General features: G+C 39.4%; 2 protein-coding genes across 9 annotated transcripts in view; both read left to right on the forward strand.

The window, feature by feature from the left end:
• Positions 1-8124, forward strand: part of LOC133530078 (protein tyrosine phosphatase domain-containing protein 1-like) — a 46656-nt gene extending 38532 nt beyond the window's left edge. For 3 of the 5 annotated variants that reach the window (XM_061867904.1, XM_061867905.1, XM_061867906.1), the window contains exons 8-14: positions 1146-1329; positions 3077-3197; positions 3789-3954; positions 4469-4599; positions 5000-5110; positions 6981-7118; positions 7738-8124. In XM_061867904.1, the coding sequence (XP_061723888.1) occupies positions 1146-1329; positions 3077-3197; positions 3789-3954; positions 4469-4599; positions 5000-5110; positions 6981-7118; positions 7738-8043 (1157 nt within the window). In that variant the 3' untranslated portion in view covers positions 8044-8124. The remainder of the gene's footprint in view (positions 1-1145; positions 1330-3076; positions 3198-3788; positions 3955-4468; positions 4600-4999; positions 5111-6980; positions 7119-7737) is intronic. The other 2 variants (XM_061867907.1, XM_061867908.1) reach the window with 2 other exon arrangements.
• A 718-nt stretch (positions 8125-8842) lies between these two features.
• Positions 8843-21007, forward strand: part of LOC133530073 (anillin) — a 93780-nt gene continuing 81615 nt past the window's right edge. Inside the window, exons 1-5 of one of the 4 annotated variants that reach the window (XM_061867895.1) lie at positions 8843-9200; positions 9272-9731; positions 12349-12474; positions 18860-19035; positions 20246-20383. In XM_061867895.1, the coding sequence (XP_061723879.1) occupies positions 9183-9200; positions 9272-9731; positions 12349-12474; positions 18860-19035; positions 20246-20383 (918 nt within the window). In that variant the 5' untranslated portion in view covers positions 8843-9182. Of the gene's footprint in view, positions 9201-9271; positions 9732-11087; positions 11219-12348; positions 12475-18859; positions 19036-20245; positions 20384-21007 lie in introns of those variants that run through there. The other 3 variants (XM_061867896.1, XM_061867897.1, XM_061867898.1) reach the window with 3 other exon arrangements.

Below are 21007 nucleotides of genomic sequence, written 5' to 3' on the forward strand. Positions count from 1 at the left end.
TTTTAAACATCAAACTTCTATGAAATTAGGTATGACGTATATAACAAAATACGTTGCAGACTTGTCTCGGTCTATGATTATAAAATACTATTTAATTTTTAGCCCAGTTATTTGGCTTAAAAATCTATTATTCTTTACAAAGCAACTGTCTATCAGTGGCGGATCGTTCAAAGAACTCTATTCCCACCGGCTTGTATAATTTCAGCCCGTTGAGTACTTTCACGATCGGTTTAAGGAGAAAAAGAAAGCATAATTAGCTCCGGGCTCCCTATGAATATTTGTGTCGCGCCGTCACTGAGTGTCTAAGTGTACATATCTAATAAGTATATAATAACTAACTAATTAGGCATGGTAGGTAATGTTGAGGAAGTTACCGGTGCCTAAAAATAAACAAATCTGCTTTTATATTTTATCGTGGCTATCCACGGTATCGTTACGACTGTCGCCAAGACAAAGCCGGGAATGCAGGGAACGTGATGAATTATAAAAGCGCCTATTGGAGGATGATTGTTATGTAAAATCGATTTGAATTCTAGTTTACGTTGGGGAGATCGCGGGAAAGGCGCTAGTTTAGACCTGGGGGCCTAGTTAAGATGACAGTCATTCGCAGAAAAATGAAACGAAACGCTATCTGTCTCTATCGCACTGGAAGAGTTATATAGAGACAATTAGCATTTGGCTAGCCCCCCTGACGTAGACGTAAGTTAACTAACGCAAGGCTCAATGAATGGCGTCCTCTGCTTGCACTAGCCCAGTTATTTTAGTTACTTCTTAATGGGCTGATTTAAATTTTGTTTTACGTTAGATTTGGATAGAATAAGGTTTTGGGTGGTTTGAAGAGCTCCTTATTCTAGGAGGGATAAATACGAAATCACAACTTGGTCGATTTTTTTTTTTCTAATGAGTTCAAAAATACGATACATTTTCGTAACTCAGTGAAACATTTTAAAGTGATATTTATCCACCAAATTTTCACGAAATCAGACGAAAAAAATTCGACACCAAAATATTAACGGCCTATCGGACTACTAAACAATATTTTATAGGAAAAAAGTCGTCGCATTGCAACCTTTAAACATTATAGTTGTTGTTTGTGTAGTTGTTCTAACTGATTCAAAAGCATTGGTGTGTCATTTGATTACCAGGTCTCGGTCGCACCGGCGTGCTGATAGCATGCTACCTCGTGTACTCACTGCGCGTGCGCGCCAACGACGCCATTCGACTCGTGCGCAAGAAACGACCTCGGTCCGTGCAGACTTCGGGACAGATACTGTGTGTACAGCAGTTTGAGCATTATCTACTACCACAGACGGTAGTCTTTAGCTCCAAGTGAGTTTATATTAATAAAGTTTCTTAACATAACCTTCTCTTATCTTTCATCCCACCTCCTCCACCATCTCGGTGGCAGAATGTGTCATGGACGCTAAAGACGCCATTAGACTCGTGCGCAAGAAACGACCGCGTTCTGTGCAGACTTCGGGACAGACACTGTATGTACAGCAATTTGAGCATTATCTACTACCCCAGACGGTTGTGATTAGCTCCAAGAAAATTTATATTAATCAAGTTCTTAACATAATAACCTTCTCTCATCTTTCATCCCAACTCCTCCACCATCTCGATGGTAGTATGTGTCGTGGACGCCAACGACGATACTGTGTGTACAGCAGTTTGAGCATTATCTACTACATCAGACGGTGGTCTTTAGCTCTAAGTGAGTTTATATTAATCAAATTCTTAACATAACCTTCTTTCATCCCAACTCCTCCACCATCTCGATAGTAGAATGTATCGTGGACGCCCACGTCGCCTTTTGCTCTAAGTAAGTGTCTCATGCCAATTCTTAATTTAACTTTATTCAATTTACATTTATAATCATCATCAAGAAGATTTCGGGCTCCCTAAAGACGTCTGGAAAGATCCTGGAGCCCAGCCAAGATCACAATCATTGATAGAAAATATCAATCGAAACTTAAATAATGTATGGAAATAGTCTCGTGACTTTTCGTAGCATCTGTCATCGCCACACATATTTTCTATTCGTTTGGTGTTTGTTGTACGATGGTCATTCTGGCTAGGCCCCTCTGTGTGTGCAGCAGTTTGAGCACTATCTTCTGCCATAGACGTGATAGCTCGAAGTGAGCCTAAGTGCAAAGCGCTTTGTCATCTTGCTCAAATCTAGAGCTGTTGAGTGAGAAGCCATATATCAAATCAAACATACCTTACTAAAGAACAACTATACATGCTCCTTGCATTCCATGAAATTGTCTGCCGTTTTCCCATACAAACGTGAATTTTCTGAAGATTTGCAGGTATAAGTAGGAGTTTCTTATTCTGTGACAAATGGTCAAAAACATGCAAAGAAAAATAATCGCCGGCTTCAAACGCCGAAAAAATTGCAATACACGAAATAAAATGCGTTTGTATGGGACAGGCCGTGGAATGCTCCAGAACCAACAGTTACTTGCTCCGTTAGTAATACTAGGTACGTCTCATCATTCACCTGATTGTAAGTTTCTATAGCTTCCGATTCCTCCAAAGAAGCACCCGGGTACGTCCTTAAACTGCTTCCAAAAGAGAGGTATGGGCATTGTGAATGTCATCTCGCTTTGTGTAGGGCACAGCACAGCGTATGTCATTCCAGATCTAGAGCAGAGCCCAATTGGGGAAGTACCTTCACCTTACAGAAAACCGCAGCCAAATAACACTAGACTAGACCCTACTCATAGTGTTGTGTTCCTGCCGGTGAGTAAGGTTGCAGTGCAGGAGCTCAACGAGGGTGTGGAGTGTTAGGGTCGGCAACTCCTCTGGAGTTGCAGGTGTAAATAGGCTACGGACACTGCTCACCATCAGGCGGGCCATATGCTTGTTTGCCACCGACGTAGTATAAAAAAGCACTGTGTTGACGTTGAGGGACTGCATTTGTCTGTAAACCTATTAGCATGTTTACCGCTCGGCATCAGTCTTCAACGTCACTGAGGTTGCCAACGTTCATACGGTTGCGTTGTCCACGTACCATTGGATGACCCTTTCGCTTGTTTTCCACCCTCGTGGTATAGAGTGTTTTTCTTTGCAGGGAGCCGGTAATGTTAACAAAAGATAAGAAGACGGCAGAATTTACAATACGACAGTACCTGTACCGGCAGCGAGCAACCCTCCACGGTCTTGACGAAAGAGCTTTCAAAGAACTTCCAAAGGTAAAGGTGAAGGTTCATTCACTTTAAACTTAGGGAGTCATTGATAAATATATCACACAGATATAATTATTAGCAAGAAGAAACAATGAAATCCCACAAATATGGGTGTCTAGTAGGTCCATATGATTTCGCGCAATTAATGATTTTTAAATTGACACTGACATATGGACACGGCTGATTTGTACTATCCTCTTTCGTGACATTTACTGTGAAGAGGGACAGAGATATATGCTGTTTAGGGCAGAAAACAAATGTATAGGGCAGAAAGTGACTGATGTAAGGATAGATGCGTACCTAACCTAATAACCCCTAGACTGATATCTATACTCTGGAAAACCCAATTTGTCAGTAGAAAAAGATGCGAATTTCAAATTTTCTTTGGAAGGTCATCCCTTTGCGCCTACATTTACTTGCCAAACTATATCTATGCTGGCATATTCAAACGATAAAGAGACAAATAGAAAAACAAACGCGAAGAAGTTCCGGAGCAATCAGGGCATCTAAATTCTTTTTACTTAAAATAATTAAATAAAATTTATATTACTTAAGTTTTTTTTCTGATAGATAGGATGTATACTGTCTCTGTATTAGATAATATACTGTCTCTGCGAGCGCCTCCTCAAGCTGAGCGGCTGCCATCAAAGCGTGGGTCTGGACTTCCGCGTCAAGAACCGACCATTCTACAAGTCCTTCCTGTCTTACCGGCTTCGGCAGGTGCGGGCCCCGGATCCCACCACTCCCGATGAACTCCCAACAGGTTGGCAGTGAATGACATGATAGTGTTTATTTCAATATCACAACTTGTGTGTCAGAAACTAAAATTTGAATCATACTCTTCAAAAACGTCGGACTGTGATCCTATGAAATTTTACGTCTTTTGTTAAGATTTTTTGTCCTTCGTAAGGGTTACGTGATGGGGAGTTCGTGAGAGAACCATGGATTTTGAGAAACCTCAACTAACAAAAATTTGGAGTTGTAGCCACCGAATACGGTGGCTTGTATTAGATATAGCAGATTTAAAAAAAAAACTTCGAGATAAAAACCCCAAATCCTTGCCTAATTTGATATGAGAGTGGTGTTTGTCGAAATGATCCTCCAAAAAAATTCAGGATTTTTAGGGTGATATCCGAATTCTTCTCAGGATATTCCATTTTCATTTCATTTATTTATTTGCACACATGGACAAAATATTAAGTATTTACATCAATTTATGTGAACATGTACCCTGAAAGTTTTTAGGCTAAATAAATGAAATATCTGTCGAATTTCAGATCAAGTGCCAACGTTACCCATGATAGAATGGAGGGATCCCGTGGAAGAGGACATCGAGAGGAACTTGGAGACGGTCAGCAGAATCACGGGAGCCACTAGCGGGACCATACCGGCCTTACACGTTTATGAGGTAAAGACAGTCTGTCTCTTTCATTGAATTTAAATTGTCGTGAGTAATACTAACATTCAGCTGATTGTACGATTGATTTTATGTATTTTTAGTCACTCCTGCGACTCGGAAAGCCTAGGTTTACATTTTCAAGCATTAACAGTGATGAGTAACGTATATCACGTATAATAGACGTGCGATGAGATAACCGGTTGAGGGTGGGGGTTTACTTTCAACTTTTCTTCGGACACTTTCTGCTGAGAGAGACACAGAAACAATACTTATAAGTTATCTAAAGTATTAAATAAGTAGAAGTACTTATTTAACAATTCAGATTTACCTATCCAAATAATCGTGGGTTACGTGGACTCTCCTACGTTTTCTACGTTTCCAACTTGTATTAACCTGTGTTTTTCTGCAGGCATTTGTAGTGGACCATCACAGTCTTCCAGAAGAACGACAGAAGTATTTGAAGCAGATGCGTATAGATATCAACCAGAGGAGAGAAGGCATCGAAAAAATAGATGAAGAGGTAGGTGCTTATCCCTTAAAAACTGCTTTGTATTACACTTACACTATATATACACTTTAGGTATTTATGATTTAGAGTTCGTGTAGAGTCTGTGCGGAAAGAGAAGAGTCGTGGAATGTATGGGGCCCAATACATTGCACTAATCTTCTCTTTCCGAACAGACTGTAGTATAAGTAACTTTAGAAATGTTGATTGTAGTACCTACCTAATATAGATCATTTAACGTCTGTCCTGGGCTTGGGGGCCTAGCCAAGTGACAATACGAGGGTCATGCCAAAAGAAATTAGATACTCAAAAGTTACCGACTTTATTCTTTATTACAGCTATCTATTTTTTCGAAGTAGTCACCGTGAACACGTATACACTTTTCCATCCGTCTAAACCACTTAGAAAATACCGATGACCACTCTTCTTTAGATACCTCAGAAATTTCATAATTATACGCAGCCAGGGCATCTTCTTTGTTCTCAAATCGCCTTCCTTTTAATTTTTCTTTAATTTTGGGAAATAAGTAAAAATCGCAAGGGGCTAGGTCGGGGGAATATGGCGGGTGGGGCAAGATAGTCACGTTTTTTGAGCTGAAATAGTCAAGTGTTCTAGCAGAAGTGTGAGGGGCAGCGTTGTCATGGTGCCAGAGCAGGTGCTGAGTTCCCGATTTCGGCCGCTTGTCACACCAAGCTGACAGTACTCTGGGGGCACAAACTGTCACATACCATTCAGAGTTGACTGTCCTTTGATCTTCTAGCACTATCGTAGCAATATGTCCCGTCTTGCAGAAAAATGAGGCAATCATTTGTTTTTGTGTACTTCGGGTTCGGCGACATTTTGTTGGCGTCGGCTCATCTTCAAAACACCATACTGTGGACTGCCGCTTTGTTTCGGGGTCGTAGTTATATAGCCATGTTTCGTCACCTGTAAGTATATCATATACATTTTTTTTCTCGCCAGCGTCGAATTTATCTATCATAAATTTGCACCAATCTACGCGGCGGTCTTTTTGCAAATCGGTGAGTTTGTGCGGCACCCATCTTGAACAACGCTTATGAAGGGCCAGATGATAATGAATTATAGTTTGCAATGCTGCTGATCCAATACCCAGCTCACGCTCGAGCTCTGCATATGTAATTCGTCGGTTCGCACGAACATTTTTTTCCACAGCCTGTACGTTTTCTTGAGTGACTGCGGTTGGCGGCCGTCCGGTCTTCGCCTCATCTTCAAAGGTCTCTCGTCCCCTTTTAAATTCAGCAAACCAATTAAAAACAGTTGCACGTGAACAAGCAGACTCGCCAAAAGTTGAAACTAAAAGTTCAAAACACTCTTGAGGTTTTAAACCTTTTTTAAAATCATAATAAATCATAACACGAAAATCACGTCGAGTGAGCTCCATTGTTGCGAAAATTTCCCTCCAAAATTACCCAGAAAAAAAATAATTAAAAAAGGAATCCTAACATTTTCCGAGTGTTCCATATTTGAATTTATTAGCAAATAACCTACCTTTACAATGGTGTATAACTGGCCAGTATCGATCAAATGACCATAGAGTATCTAACTTCTTTTGGCATGACCCTCGTAGTTGATAGAAAACGCCAACCGAAAATTTAATTAATGTATGGGAATAATAACGTTTCTTAGGCAGTGTCTTACGTGAGCGAACAACTCGCGAACCTATGGAAGTGTCCTACGTGGGCGATCTCCGAATGCCGTTGGGCCGTCGCGCCGCGCCGCATCGCATTCGCGAGTCATCGCTCACATAATCCGCTGCGTTAGTGTACAGCGCCATCTATTTCGAATAAGTAGTTACAATACAGATATACAAGATTTACTAAATATATTCCTGTATACCTTACTGTTGATTTTTTTGGTTCGGCAGGAGGATCCAGCAGTGCTAAGCGGACTACTCTTCGAATGGCTAGAAGGGTTGAAGCAGCCCATACTGGACCGAGAGGATGTGACGCTAATCGTAGGACGAGGACAGGACGTCGAAGCTTGCATAGTGGCTATGCATAATGTAAGTGCTAGTAGCGACATCTAGTGTGGAGTAGAATGTCACTATGATTTGACATAGAGGCATTCTACTAGACGTAGAGGCATGGCATAGGGGCATTTTTGCTAATGTGATAATCATTAATCACACTGCTGCGGATCCCCATGCAGCTCCGTTCCGGTGTGTGAGGGAGATACCGCTTTGCACGTATATTGCTATGGCTCGCTTGCACAGTATATAGCGCATTCAATGTGAAGACTACCCTACAGCAAACGAAAAAAGTTAGTGGCGCTATCTCGTAGAGTAGCAGTACTTTCAACTTTGAATGTTTAAAACATGAAGGAGCATAGAGCCAATCGAGGCAGTGTTTCGACTATTGTTGCTGTTACATTGTTCTGGGCAATCTCAGGTATGCACTAAATTACATACAGAGAGGCAACTATTAAACGCTATAACTAGAATAACAAAATACAGTCATCAAACTAAAAATCTATTGCAACTCTAAATAATCATTTACAAGGTTATCACACTTATACGGATCCGCTCGATACTCGAGTGTGTGATCGTGATCGCGCATTGCACATCCATGCGGATCCACATCCAATATTAAAACCACCGTACATCAAATTAAATTACTTTCCAGGAAGACGCCATTCTTCTCGAGTACCTCCTCCGCTTCGTGACCCGCCTACGCCCTCTAGCGGCCAACAAGAAAGTGGACATCATAAAGCGCCTCATCGCCTCGCTCACACACCAAACTGTGGCCGTCAACGGCCGTTGTCTTCCCTCCAAACGCGACTTCCCGCGGCTGCGCGACGGCACGACGAGTCAGATCGTGAATTTTATGTTAAGATTTGTTGTGGAGTTGCAAAAAGATATGGTTAAGCCTGGGAAAGATGATAGGGATGTTGTTGTACCTGTGCGGCGCCCAATAAAAGCGTGGAAATAATGTTTGTTTTATTTCATTAAGTACCTACATGTTTAAACTCAGGAAAAAGGGTATACAATCTTGATGTCTTTTTATTGGAAAACACTGTTTAAAAAAATGAAAATGATCACATATGCTATATAATTGTTACATATTAGCTGCAACTTATTTTTAAATAAAAAGAGACGTCACGATCGTTTACCCTTTTTACAGTATATATAGAACTACTTTACTGCACAAAGTGCGGTTATTAGCACTTTACCTGCATGTCGAAAATTTTAAGCGCCATAATATGTACTGTAAAACATTGTAAAATACATGTGAGAATGGATAATTCGCAAATCCTGTCAATTTAAAAAAACTCCTTTTGGTCGCGGTTTAATTTATCGCCACTTGTTGCGACTTTCCTACTTTTCGCAATTGTATCGTAATGCACTATTCTAATGCTAAAAATAAAAATAACGAAGTTATAGCTAGAAAATTGCTGCAGCCCCCAGTGTGTTTATATTTTCTTCTATTAGACGAAATATGGAATTTTAATCGTATTAGCGCAATAAATAATATTTTATTGTAGGTATCGTATTACGTATTAAAGACGGAAAGTATTCAATTTAATTTTCTATCTCGTAGATATAGAGGTGCTGTGTTTGGACGTGCATGATCATGGTCGTGCACTATGATTTTTTTAAATACTGGCAACCCTTTTATCCAAAGGTATTTTATGGTGTCACCAACTATAATCGTTGTTTATTTCCATTTTATTTTATTTCTATTATGTTATTTTCTATCTGAAAATATTTGTAGTTGAGTGTTTATTACAAGTTAAAAATAAAAATCTGGCAAAGTCTCATAAAACTACATAATAATATTGTGTTCGATACGTTTGTCACTTTATTTTTGACACCATTTCTGAACGAAGCGTAGCAGTCACGCTTGCGCGCTACCTACCGGATCAGCCGCAAAACGTTTCCATTCAAATATTTCGGTTTGTAGTGTCAAATCAAACGCTCAACGGGGAAAGCTTTATTTAATTTGATTTAAAAACTAATTTAATTGATTTCTACTGCTGTAAAACAATATACAAAAAGCGTTAATTATGTTATTTGTGACCCTAAGTGTTTGAATTTAAAGAAGGTTTACAAGTTTGTATAAAACTTATCATGGATCCCTTTACTCAGGTAAGTTTCGTTGTATCGGGCGTAGATCTGTGAAGGTCAAGTGATTTTATTTAAAAGTGGCTTATTTGCAGCGCATGTTAGAGCGAGCACGAGCCAGACAGGAGAAAATCGACCAGAAACTCGCAAGTTCCGGTCAAACACCAAGACGTAAGCCGTTAAGCGAGAACGTTTCTATTCTGAAAAAGGACGTTACGCCTACGAAATCTCCTAGCAAAGGTACCAGAGATTCTATCTCGTCGCCGAGGAAATCTTCAAGAGAGTCATTGAAATCAGAATCTCCTATTAGATCGCCTAGAAGCAGCAAGACAGATGCAGTAGTGTCAAAGCCTCGCAATGACTTTGTAGTGACGAAAAAAGAGTTTGTTACACCTAAACGCGGTAGTCTCAACAGACGAAACTCGGACGTGTCCGTGGAGATTAACATTATGCACAGAAATGATATACAGATTGAAGTACAAGTGGAAGAAAGAGATGCTCCTATTGATGTTGTTTACAATAAAGAGAGTGGAGTGATTGTGAAAGAAATTGAAGGTGAGTTTATTTGGATTTATTGTTACTTTTTCTTATTCCTCATTTCCTTGTGGTGACCAAATGAGGTCATAAATTTGTGTACTACTCCATTTTGCATGCTTTCCTCGTCTATTGTGTAAGATATCACTTAATAGCTGATGCTGGACATAGTTCAAAAACCTTAACATTTGTCATTGAGGTCACTGTTTTCTCTGAACATCTTTAGATATATTTTTGTTTTAAAAATAAAATTTTAGGAATTGCCGTGACGGTAAAGTATGGCTGCTAAAATCACTTTTCCAGTCCTGTGGTGGGTACACTTTTATTAATTATCATTTTATTTCATTCTACATGCACTTTGGTCTGTTCATCCTCAGAATTTTAATCTTAATTAATATGTACATAAAATTAGCTTACATTATATATTATATCCTTGCCCTGTTAGTTGGTGTGGGTCAAATCTTGGAAGCTAAATTTGACCCACTTCCCAATTTTCGACTGAGCTGATATTTTGCATACATATGTAAATCAGACACAACAATATGTAAGAATATGTAACAATATGTAAGAATTGTCTCGATGCATATTAGTTGCCTATGGAAAGAAAAGTACAGTCAACGATAAATGCTTGTACTAAAAATTAAATTTTTGCCAGAAACTTAACTTTAACATACTGAAGCTTGGTATGTCCACCTCTCATCCGAGAGTCTCGTGCCATAGCTAGCCCATTTAAGTACATGTCTGGTTTAGCCATAATCATGTCAAACTTTTACAGATACAAAGCACAATATCCAGACCGCCTGTTGTTTACCTCTGCTTGTTGTTTACTGTTTTATTTTATTGAGGTGTGCAATAAAGAGTATTTGTATCCAAAATCAGTTCAGTAGATTAGATATGAAAAGGTTGAAGATGGATACACCAAAGGTATAATTTTCATTTCGTGTAGTCTCTAAAAATATTTTTTCTAGGAATCTTTTTATAACTATTTTACTATATTCCCTTTTCCTGCCTAACATCAAACATTAGCAAAAACTTGTCCTCAATATAGGAACAATAGTCAAGTACGAAACTTCCTTTAACAGACAATGAAAACATCGCAAAATCAAACAATACTAATTTCCATGAAATTTACAACATTGATTCCCACACTGTCAAAATAACTTTTAAACGAATTTAGCTCTTTAGGAACATGACATAAAGTCCAGTCTTAGTTACCGATAGGTAAGGTCTATCAATTTTATGTCAATGCTTTTTTTTGTCTTCAAAAGGCAGCTGCCAGACAACAATAACTTTTATGCTATAAGGAATATGGTATACGGAATTACATTACTCATTTACTTGATAAGTAATTCTAGAGAACAATTAGCAAATGTTCAGTTTAATGAAAAGGCCTAGTTTGTTTGTGTAAACATAATTAATAATTGCTTAAAGAGTTTGTGTTAAAGTAATTTGCAGTTGGTTGTTTGTGTTGGCTTAGTTAACGGTTTAGTGAAAAATGGATCCCAAAGGTCAGTTTTCCTACCATAAAACAATGATTTGATATGGGTTGTGGGCTGTGTATGTTACATAAGTTTATATTTATGTGTTCATTTCATATTCTCTATTTTTATCGATCATTGTTATAGGTGACTTATGGTATGATAAATCTAATATCAGGTGAGCTTTTTGACTTGGGGAATGAAAAAAGTTCACCATATATTAGATTAACAGGAATATTAAATAAAAAAAAAAAAAAACAAAACAAAACACGATTACTGTCAATAAATTAAATATTTTAAAACTTTAATTACTTTTTTTTTGACTTGGCATTCAAGAGGTATTCAGACATTTCATAATTTACATACCAGTTTTTAGCCATCAACTTTAGACTTAGTTTAATGCTTTGATTGCCATATACATATGTCATATTATAACTTGACACTCACAGACCATCATAGGCGAAAGCGAATAATTTTTGGCGTCCAAAGGGTTAATTTACGAAGAGTGCACGTTTTTAAAGGGTCTGCATCTCGTATACACCGTGTTTTTTTTGATTTGCGTTAATTTCGAGGGTGCATTCCTGAGCTTAAATTAAGTAACTTTCTCAAAGATACCGATATTCTAACTAACTCCATTTCGGAGATAATCAATCATAAATTTTTATATTATAAGGCCCTTACGAGCGTGTACACTTGCTTTAGAACCTGTTTACTTATTAGTTAGTGTTTAGTGCGAGTTCATACATTTGCTACTAAACGTACGTACTATCTCGGACGATCGATGTTAGAAATGACATTGATATGTCACAGTTTTCAATTGTTTGGTTGAGTTAAATGTAATGCCCGTGTTACAACAACGCTATATGCAACATTTAGTTACTTTTTATAAAAATAAAAATAGTAAAAAAAAAACAAAAAAAAAATTTTTTTTTGAAAATTAACTATGCCATTTAGTTTCCTTAAACGTACTTACCGAAACCCCGGAGTTAACGCAATTCAATAAAAACACGGTGTATAGCACCCCTTGAGTTGCAGGCGTCCGTAGGCTATGGTGACCACTTACCATCAGGCTGACCATATGCTTGTTTGCCACCGATGTAGTAATAAAAATTGTGAATATTTATGTAAGTTTGATATTTTTATAAGAAAATATATTTCAGATGACACATCTAAACGTCATTTGGAGACGAACCTTGACGAAGTGGAACACAAGACTGAAAAGACTGGCTTGAAGAACAACCTGAGGAACAAATCTAGATTGGACAGACTCGGGAATCTATATTCAGGTGAGATTAGAGGCAACTGGGCTAGTCATTTAGGTAAAGAAGAGACACTTTCCATTGAATTTTCGTACATCGCCTGTTGACATGTCTATCGCACTTGCATTATTATATTGCTGTCAAGCTCGCACAGAGACATTGACACAGGCATCATGCGTAGGACAGGAATATAATTATGCGAGTGCAATAGGGATGTCAACAGGCTGGTCAATGTACGAAAACATATATGGAAAGGGTCTCTGCTTTAGCTGAGCGACTAACGGTAATCAACGAGTAGCGTTGAACGAATTTTCATTCACGGATGGGTGTTGTCGATTAATATCTCCCGCGTCCAATAATGGTCCGTATGTCAGATCTTTTTTTTAATATTCCGGGCAGCGTCGCGGAAAGAATGCCGCAAGCAATCCCATGACGCTCCTCTAAGGCATAGCGGGTGACGCTGCAGAGGATGTTAATGGGTATTCTCTTCCCCTCCCTCTGGCTAGCAGAGGGAGTTACGGGAGGAGCGAGTCCCTCATACCACCACCAATGGGCTTCCCCAGCCCGGGGGTGAGATGCGTAAATGCATTCAGCCCTGCGTCAAAAAAAAATATGGGGTTGTTTAATGTTTGTAGACTTTTAGAAGTTTAGCACTGTTTAGAAATGTAATATATAAGCAACAAAATCTTGGAGGATTTAACAACTGGAGACGCTTTTAAGAGCTTACCCCTCTGTCCAAAAGCTCGGCCAATGGTCATATTTATTGTATGGACTGACGTTTATCTGACATGGCTATTGGACGTTACGTAGAAATAGCCATACATTTGTGCCCCTCCCCCGCAAAAATCGGCAGACTGTTGTACAGAAAATTACAGTCAAGGCGTCTCCAGTTTCTAAATCCTCCAAGAACAAAAATGCGGTAAAAACATAGTTGAACAATTATTTTTATATTGAGCATATCTATTCATTTACACCAAAGAGAATTAGAAATAAAGGAGGTTTTGTAGCCACAGCAAATTTACTGCCATCTTTAGACACATGATTAAAACTTTTAGAATGCCATTTGACTTTGATCCTTATTCTTTCACTGATATGTGTTAGATTTGTTTAATATCAAAAAGTGGAGCCTCTTTGATTTACACTAAGTCACCACTCACCACATAGAAACTTGCTCAAGAAGAGCACAGATATTTAGCAAGCTTTTGTTTGAATACATAGTATTTTTGGATACATAAATCGAGATATTTCAATACATATAAGCTTAATAATGCTTCTGCGGGGGGTACTAGACGATGATATATGTACTACAATACATAAATGAATACATATAAAAACATCCATAACTCAAACCCCAATACCCTCCTCCAATTGAGGGGGGATTTCAATCTTCTCGGGTCAGAGGTGTAGGGTTAGAGCCGGTCTAGCTTTATTTGACGTTCATAAGCGCATTGTAATATCCCTACTTGAACAATAAACTATCTTTATCTTTTATTAAAAAGAAATATCTGTGACAAATCTCAACCCAGGACCACCAGCAAGCGAATAAATGTTTGTTTCGTAAAATTCGTGTTATACTGATGTCATTGGCATTTGTGACGATGATAACACTATCAATTCCAATACGCTAGGATCATCAAAATTCAAAAGGATGTGATAAGGACTGATAGGGAATATATCATAGTCACTGCGCTATGAAAACGATTTATTCTTTATACTTTATTTCATTGTAGTCATGTTCATAATACAGTAAGGTGTTACAAGCATAAACGGTAGGTACATGACACCCTGTAAGGGCACACAATATTATTGTCCTTAAGACTAAAATTATATACATTACCTTAACTTATTTTTATTTTATATTACTGGGAATATTGCGAGCAAAATTTATTTATTAAGTCAATATCAGCATATATATTAAAATGGAATATATTTTTATTTTATTAAAAAAAAATCGGACAGGTGCGAGTCGGACTCGCCCACCGAGGGTTCCGTACTTTTTAGTATTTGTTGTTATAGCAGCAACAGAAATACATCATCTGTGAATATTTCAACTGTCTAGCTATCACGGTTCATGAGATATAGCCCGGTGACAGACGGACGGACGGATGGACAGACGGACAGCGGAGTCTTAGTAATAGGGTCCCGTTTTACCCTTTGGGTACGGAACCCTAATATTATTATTTAAATGTTTAATATATTTTGAACGCGAAACGCGTTCATTTGAAATGGTCTAGTATTTAAACCCTGACATTCTATATTATGAGTTTAATGTGTGTATATAAAATAAAATAAAATAAAATATTTTTATTTCAGAACTACTAGAATTCCATAATAAATTGTTAGTACCATCGTTATAGCTAGGGGTTAGTAAGTACATTAAAATCAAATAATAAGAATAATAAATAATTAATAATCTTGACATAATAACAATGAAATCATGATTCATAGTAAAATAAAAATTAGTTGAAATAATAAATACAAAAATAATTAATATATTAACATGTCAAATTCAAAATAAAATAGACTAGAATAATAATTACAACGTCAAAATTTACTACTTTTATTCATATTCCCATAAATAATGATTTCATGTCAAAAGAGCAATAGGTACAAGTATAAAAATGTCGTAATATTTTAATTAATAATTTTGACCCATGTATACAGGATGGAACTGTCTGGTCTGTCGGCAATTACCTTCAGTATCCTGTTGTCGCTGCCTCGGATGCGGTTTAGAATAGATGCGACCCGCTTTCGCCTGATCGCATAAAAGTCGTCAGTACGCGCCTCGGCAAACATTCCTGAAGCGCTACAGAACCGTGGCAACCTCAACAGGATTCTGAAGGCATCATTATACTGGATACGAAGAGCATTATAGGCTTTCAGCGTGTAGTTGACCCATAGGCTACCCGTGTAAAATACTTGGCAGAACGCCTTAAAAAGGGTGATTTTAACTTGTTTTGAACAACGGGCAAACCTACGAGCCAACATATTGCTTCTGACCGCTAATGCTCTTCGTTCCCTCTCCAAATCGAGATCATCTTTGAGGTCTTCCGTCACATAGTGCCCGAGGTATTTAAACTGTGACACTCTCTGTAGGTCAATACCATTTAAAGCTATAGAAGGCACATGCTGAGGGTTCATTTTCTTTGACCTGAAGACTAAGACTTCACTCTTTTTGGAGTTGTATACAAGACCGTGTCTTACCGCGTAGGCCTCACAGACACTCAGCATTTTCCTAAGTGCACTGACAGAGGGGGACAGCAGCACCATATCGTCGGCGTAGCTTATGTTGTTCACACTAACGCCGTCGATATAACACCCCACCGGCATTCTGCTGAGCTCCTCTATCAGTCCGTTAACATATAAGTTGAAAAGCTTTGGTGAGCTTAAACCCCCCTGCCTTACTCCGCATTCCAACCTATATGCTTCCGATTGTGCTGCCCCCCACTTAACCGTATTGGTTTGGTTGCCATACCAATATTTAAAAATATCTATTATTTCACGCGGGACCCTACTCGATGCTAGTTTATCCCACAGGACACCATATGACACCATGTCAAAGGCTTTAGACAGGTCGAGGAAACACGCATATACAGGCGTGCTCCTCTCTGTGTAATACTTGACGGTGTGTTTTAGACTTAAAATTGCGGTCTCGGTAGATAATCCTGCTCTAAAACCAAATTGCCCATCATGTAAATTTAGATATCTACCAAGTCGCAAGTCCAGCACACCGTCAAGTACTTTAGCTGTTATTGTAGCCAATGAGATGGGCCTATAGTTCCCTGCGTCTGACAGGTCCCCGGTTTTATTTTTAACTATTGGTACGACAATTGTCCTCAACATTTCATCTGGCAAATAGGAATGACCAATACATAGCGAAAACAGCACAGTTAACACTCTGGGTAAGTGTACGCCAGCGGCCTGCAGATGCTCGATACTGAGCCCATCGTGCCCCGGTGATTTTCCTCGCGTCATGTGACGAATCACCTCAGACACTTCCTTACATGTGAACACGGTAAACTCAGCACCAAACTCAGCATTACATGACTGTACTGTGGCACCCAGAGGTGATTCTACCTTGAATTTATCTTTAAATAACTGCGCTATCTCCGCTGGCTCATTACATCCATTTACACTCACTGGTAGGCTAGGTCTTACATTAAGGGCGTTAGTGTGCTTCCAGAAAGTCCTAAAATCACCCTTTGAGCGATGGGAGGCCAACACATCCATTTTAATTTGGTCCTGGTGGTTTTGGCACCACTTTAACCTACACTTAAACCTGCGCCTACTATCACACATGTCATGGTATACACTTCCAGACTTAGGTTTACCCCTAGCTACCCACTCCAGGAATTTCAGTCTCGCCTCCCTGTGCACCGCACTCACATGTTTGTTCCATCCTGTGATATATCCTCCTTTCCGCTTTACAGACTTTTTACATGTTAATACAGACGCCTCAGCTAAAATACCTACTATTTTACTATACAGGTGGTTAATAAACACATGATGTCCGACATTGTCACAATTCCTATCACAACACTCTCTGAGCTCCTCAGGAAGGTCAATATCACGCAACCTGTTGTTGCAGGCGTCGTGATACTCACTCACCTGTTCTGAACTCCTCTCACCCCATATTACATAATTTCGCGGTCTACTTATATTTACTTTACATCTTACAATGTTTACGTTAATTTCTAATTCCATCGGAAAATGATCGGACCAAAATACATCATTATTTATTTTAATATTAACAACAGATTTCAACACTAACTCTGATACTAAACAGTGATCTAACCAACGCCTAGAACCGTGCGCCTCACTAATATAAGTATAACTATCAGAGTGCAAACCTAACTTAACAATATCAGCACAAGTTAAACCGTTCTCTACACAAAAATCTAAAAGTTCCTTACCAAAGTTCTCGCTAGGATGTGCATTAAAGTCACCCAAAATTATCACAGATTCTACGTCAGCTGTTTCCACTATGGCACAAATTTCTCCAAGACACTGTGTAAATTCGAGTAAATTGTCACTTATGTCTACAGGCATATATACACTCATAATCAATAACTGCCGACCACCGGTGGTCACTTTAATACACACTAACCGCGGACTATCGCACTCGATTATCGACACTGATTGACAAATATCCTTCCGCCACAAAAGAGCGACACCACCGTGGGGGCGCCCGCGCAGGATCCCCGCTGCAGTGTCCACCGCTGACGTGCCTGCGTGCCCAAATCCTTTATGTATGCTCCCCAAGTATGGTAGGTCGTGGGGTAGGAGCCACGTCTCTTGCAAGGCGATGATATCACATGTCTCACAACACTCCTTAACAAAGTCGACAGACCTCTTTATGGACTTACAATTGAAGGACAAAAGTCTACATATATTATCACCTTGCAGTGTACTAGGCATAAGTTGCGGTGGGACTTCTCACTTTACTATCGCGAGCAGTCTCCCGGTTATTCGGGTTACTGCTTTTGAAATAAACATATTTACGGAATTTTATTCCGTCCGGCCACAGAGTATCATTCAAAAACACGTCTAACTTAGGTTTGTTTACAAACAACTTGTAGGCATCATACCCTTTATCACGCTTCATTGCCACCTTTTCAAGTTTTACGACTTCGTTAGTTTTGTTTCTAATGTATTCCGCTATATCTGTATATGTCTGCCTTTCTAATGTAATCATTACGCCCAAACTGAAAAATGTATATTATCGAAAAGGTGGCTGGATTGAGAGTCGCCTTAATTATGTTCAGTGGTGGAAATGACTTAAGGAGTAAGGACGTAATTTGGCGAAAAATATGTTATTTTTGGAACATTTCAATTTTAACAGCAATTTTTAATTAACTATGTCCGTTATTTTTATTTTGGCAGTTTTATTTAGATAGCAAGCCTAAACTTAACAGAAGTAGGTAGATGAGTGAGTGAATTTTTCTGTATACACATGTTCTTAATCTATTAACCATTTGAACGCCTCGTCTATCGTCTTTGGCGGTCAAATGGTTAACGATAAAGTTGTCTTAAAACCATTTGGACATCTTGATCGCCTAACAAATTTTACTTTTGACCATACTATCGCGTTTTTTTTGGCTAGCCCGTTATCCTGTTTTTGTTGGCTAGCCCATTATCCCGTTTTTTTGGCTAGCCCGTTATCCCGTTTTTTTGGCTAGCCCGTTATCCTGTTTTTGTTGGCTAGCCCGTCATCCCGTTTTTTATTGGCTAGCCAGTTATCCCGTTTTTTTGGCTAGCCCGTTATCCCGTTTTTGTTGGCTAGCCCGTTATCCCATTTTTTTGGCTAGCCAGTTATCCCGTTTTTTTGGCTAGCCCGTTATCCCGTTTGAGGAGTTGTGTGCCCCTTATAGATGAACACATCTTAATTAAATATCCTAAACTACACTTACAGACACCCCAACCCTCTCATCGCCTATCCACCGCACCGAACAGGACTTCCACTCGGCCACGCCTCCCAAAGTCCAGGAAACTAAGACCAGACCTAGAGACGGGAAGAAGTTCGGCAGACTCGCTGCTTTGGCTGACCAGATCAACAATTGGGAGGATGATCTGACGCATCATAATATTGTAAGTATCTTCTTTATACTTATTTTGTACGTATCTAAAAAGTCCATCTGCCAGAACGAGGGTGAACGGGTTGGCGAGAAATAGTATGAGCCACGTTGACCGGCGCGGATGCGTACGACGGACGCCCTTAGGCCTGGTCAGGAGCGGTGCGACAGTATCTCGTCCGCGACATACCCGTCTCTCTCTAATTAATATGGTTAGAAAATGACAGGTAGTCTATCTCGCGGGCGAGATACTGTCGCGCCGCTCTTGTGCTAGGCCGACAGTGCAAACACATTCCTCTAAGTCTTCCACATACGTCATAAAGTTTCCCACCAGTCCTAGTCAAAGGCCCTGTCCCTTCATATCTGACGAGGTGACGCTTAAAAATTTGTGGCACACAACAGTGGGCTGTCTTGGCCCAGGAGTTAACCAGTACGGCAGACATGCCGTGTATTGTCCAGTCCCACTACTTTACACTTATAAAAAAAACTTAACTGATACTTTGCATGGCTTGACGAAGCCTAATGTCATCTCTTGAATCTTCACATCGCCCAAGGTCTTGGCGATAACGATCAATTCTCAGTCAATTAGACTCAAGTCAAGCATCAATTGCCTCAATTAGTTCATTTATGTTTTAAGATATAAAATGCATTCCTTCAAAATGACAGATTAAGACACACGATTATTACCTCATTGAGGCTTGTAACGCGTATATGATTAAGAGGGTTAAACTATGCCAGAGTAATACCCGGATTAGTTTTTCGGAACTTATGTACGAATACGAATGGTCATTTGATATTTACCACTCTCTTTTTGGTGGAAGAAAACATCTCGAGGGAAACCGAAATAATCCCAAAAATACCTTCTTGGTCTCTGCTGAAAGATCATAAGGCAGTAACTTTACAATTAGTGCCTGTGATAATTTTTTGAAATCAAGTTGCAAACCCGAGGCTCCCTTAGGTTCCAACCAGGAAAGCGCTAAGTTAAGCCAGGGATAGACTAGACGACAAATATCTCACGTCACTGTCGCTAGCGACGTCGGGTGATGTGGCGCGATGTTGTCGGACTTCGTGAGACTTGTCGGGCGACATCGCCTTACATACGATGTCGCCCGTGTCGTGAGACAGTTGTCTCCTAGTCTATCCCTGGCGTAAAGATGAGTGTTTTAACATAACATCTTTTCTCATATTAAAAGGCATTATCTACCTGACTTTTTACTGATTTCTAGCATCCCGAACCCAGAAAAGAAAAGAAGAATCCAATAAAATCCAAATTAAAGGAAGAACAAGACGCATCCACCCTTGACATCTCCATACACTCCATCAACGACATCAATAAGGCACTGCACACTGTCAAATCTGACAAGGTACGTCTTATAAATAATAAATAAATATTATAGGGTCATTCTTACACAAATTGACTAAGTCCCACGGTAAGCCAAGAAGGCTTGTGTTGTGGGTACTCAGACAACGACATGGAAAACATCTATGACTCAGGAACAAATATCTGCTCATCACACAAATAAATGCCCTTACTGGGATTTGACCCTAGGACCATCGGCTACCGACTAGGCCAGACCGGTTGTCAATTATAACTACTGTCAGATATGAATAGTTCAACGGGCCTAAGATGGTCACTCTTATAGGGGCAGTGCGCGTTTGAGAGTCTGCCATCTTTTGGCTTGAATCAGAAACATAAACATGTACATTGACACTTCACGCCAAAGCAAGTGCTGCCATCTACCGTTCCCGTACGGTTTCTTGTGCATAGTAGGCTCTGCCATCTCGTGGGCTACATTGGATAAACTTGACATTTACACCTCGCGCCAAAAACCTGACGTCTCCTGTGTTGTCCCCTACAGTTAATGCACGCTCCCTTAAAGTCTGACATCGTGGCCATCACTTTTTAACAAGTATATCTGCAAACGCGAGATAACAGTGCAACGCGAGAGAACACTCGGTTGGTACGAAGTTAAGAAAGGAAGTTGATA

Source organism: Cydia pomonella, chromosome 22 (genome assembly GCF_033807575.1).
Source record: "Cydia pomonella isolate Wapato2018A chromosome 22, ilCydPomo1, whole genome shotgun sequence".
NCBI classification, from domain to species: domain Eukaryota; kingdom Metazoa; phylum Arthropoda; class Insecta; order Lepidoptera; family Tortricidae; genus Cydia; species Cydia pomonella.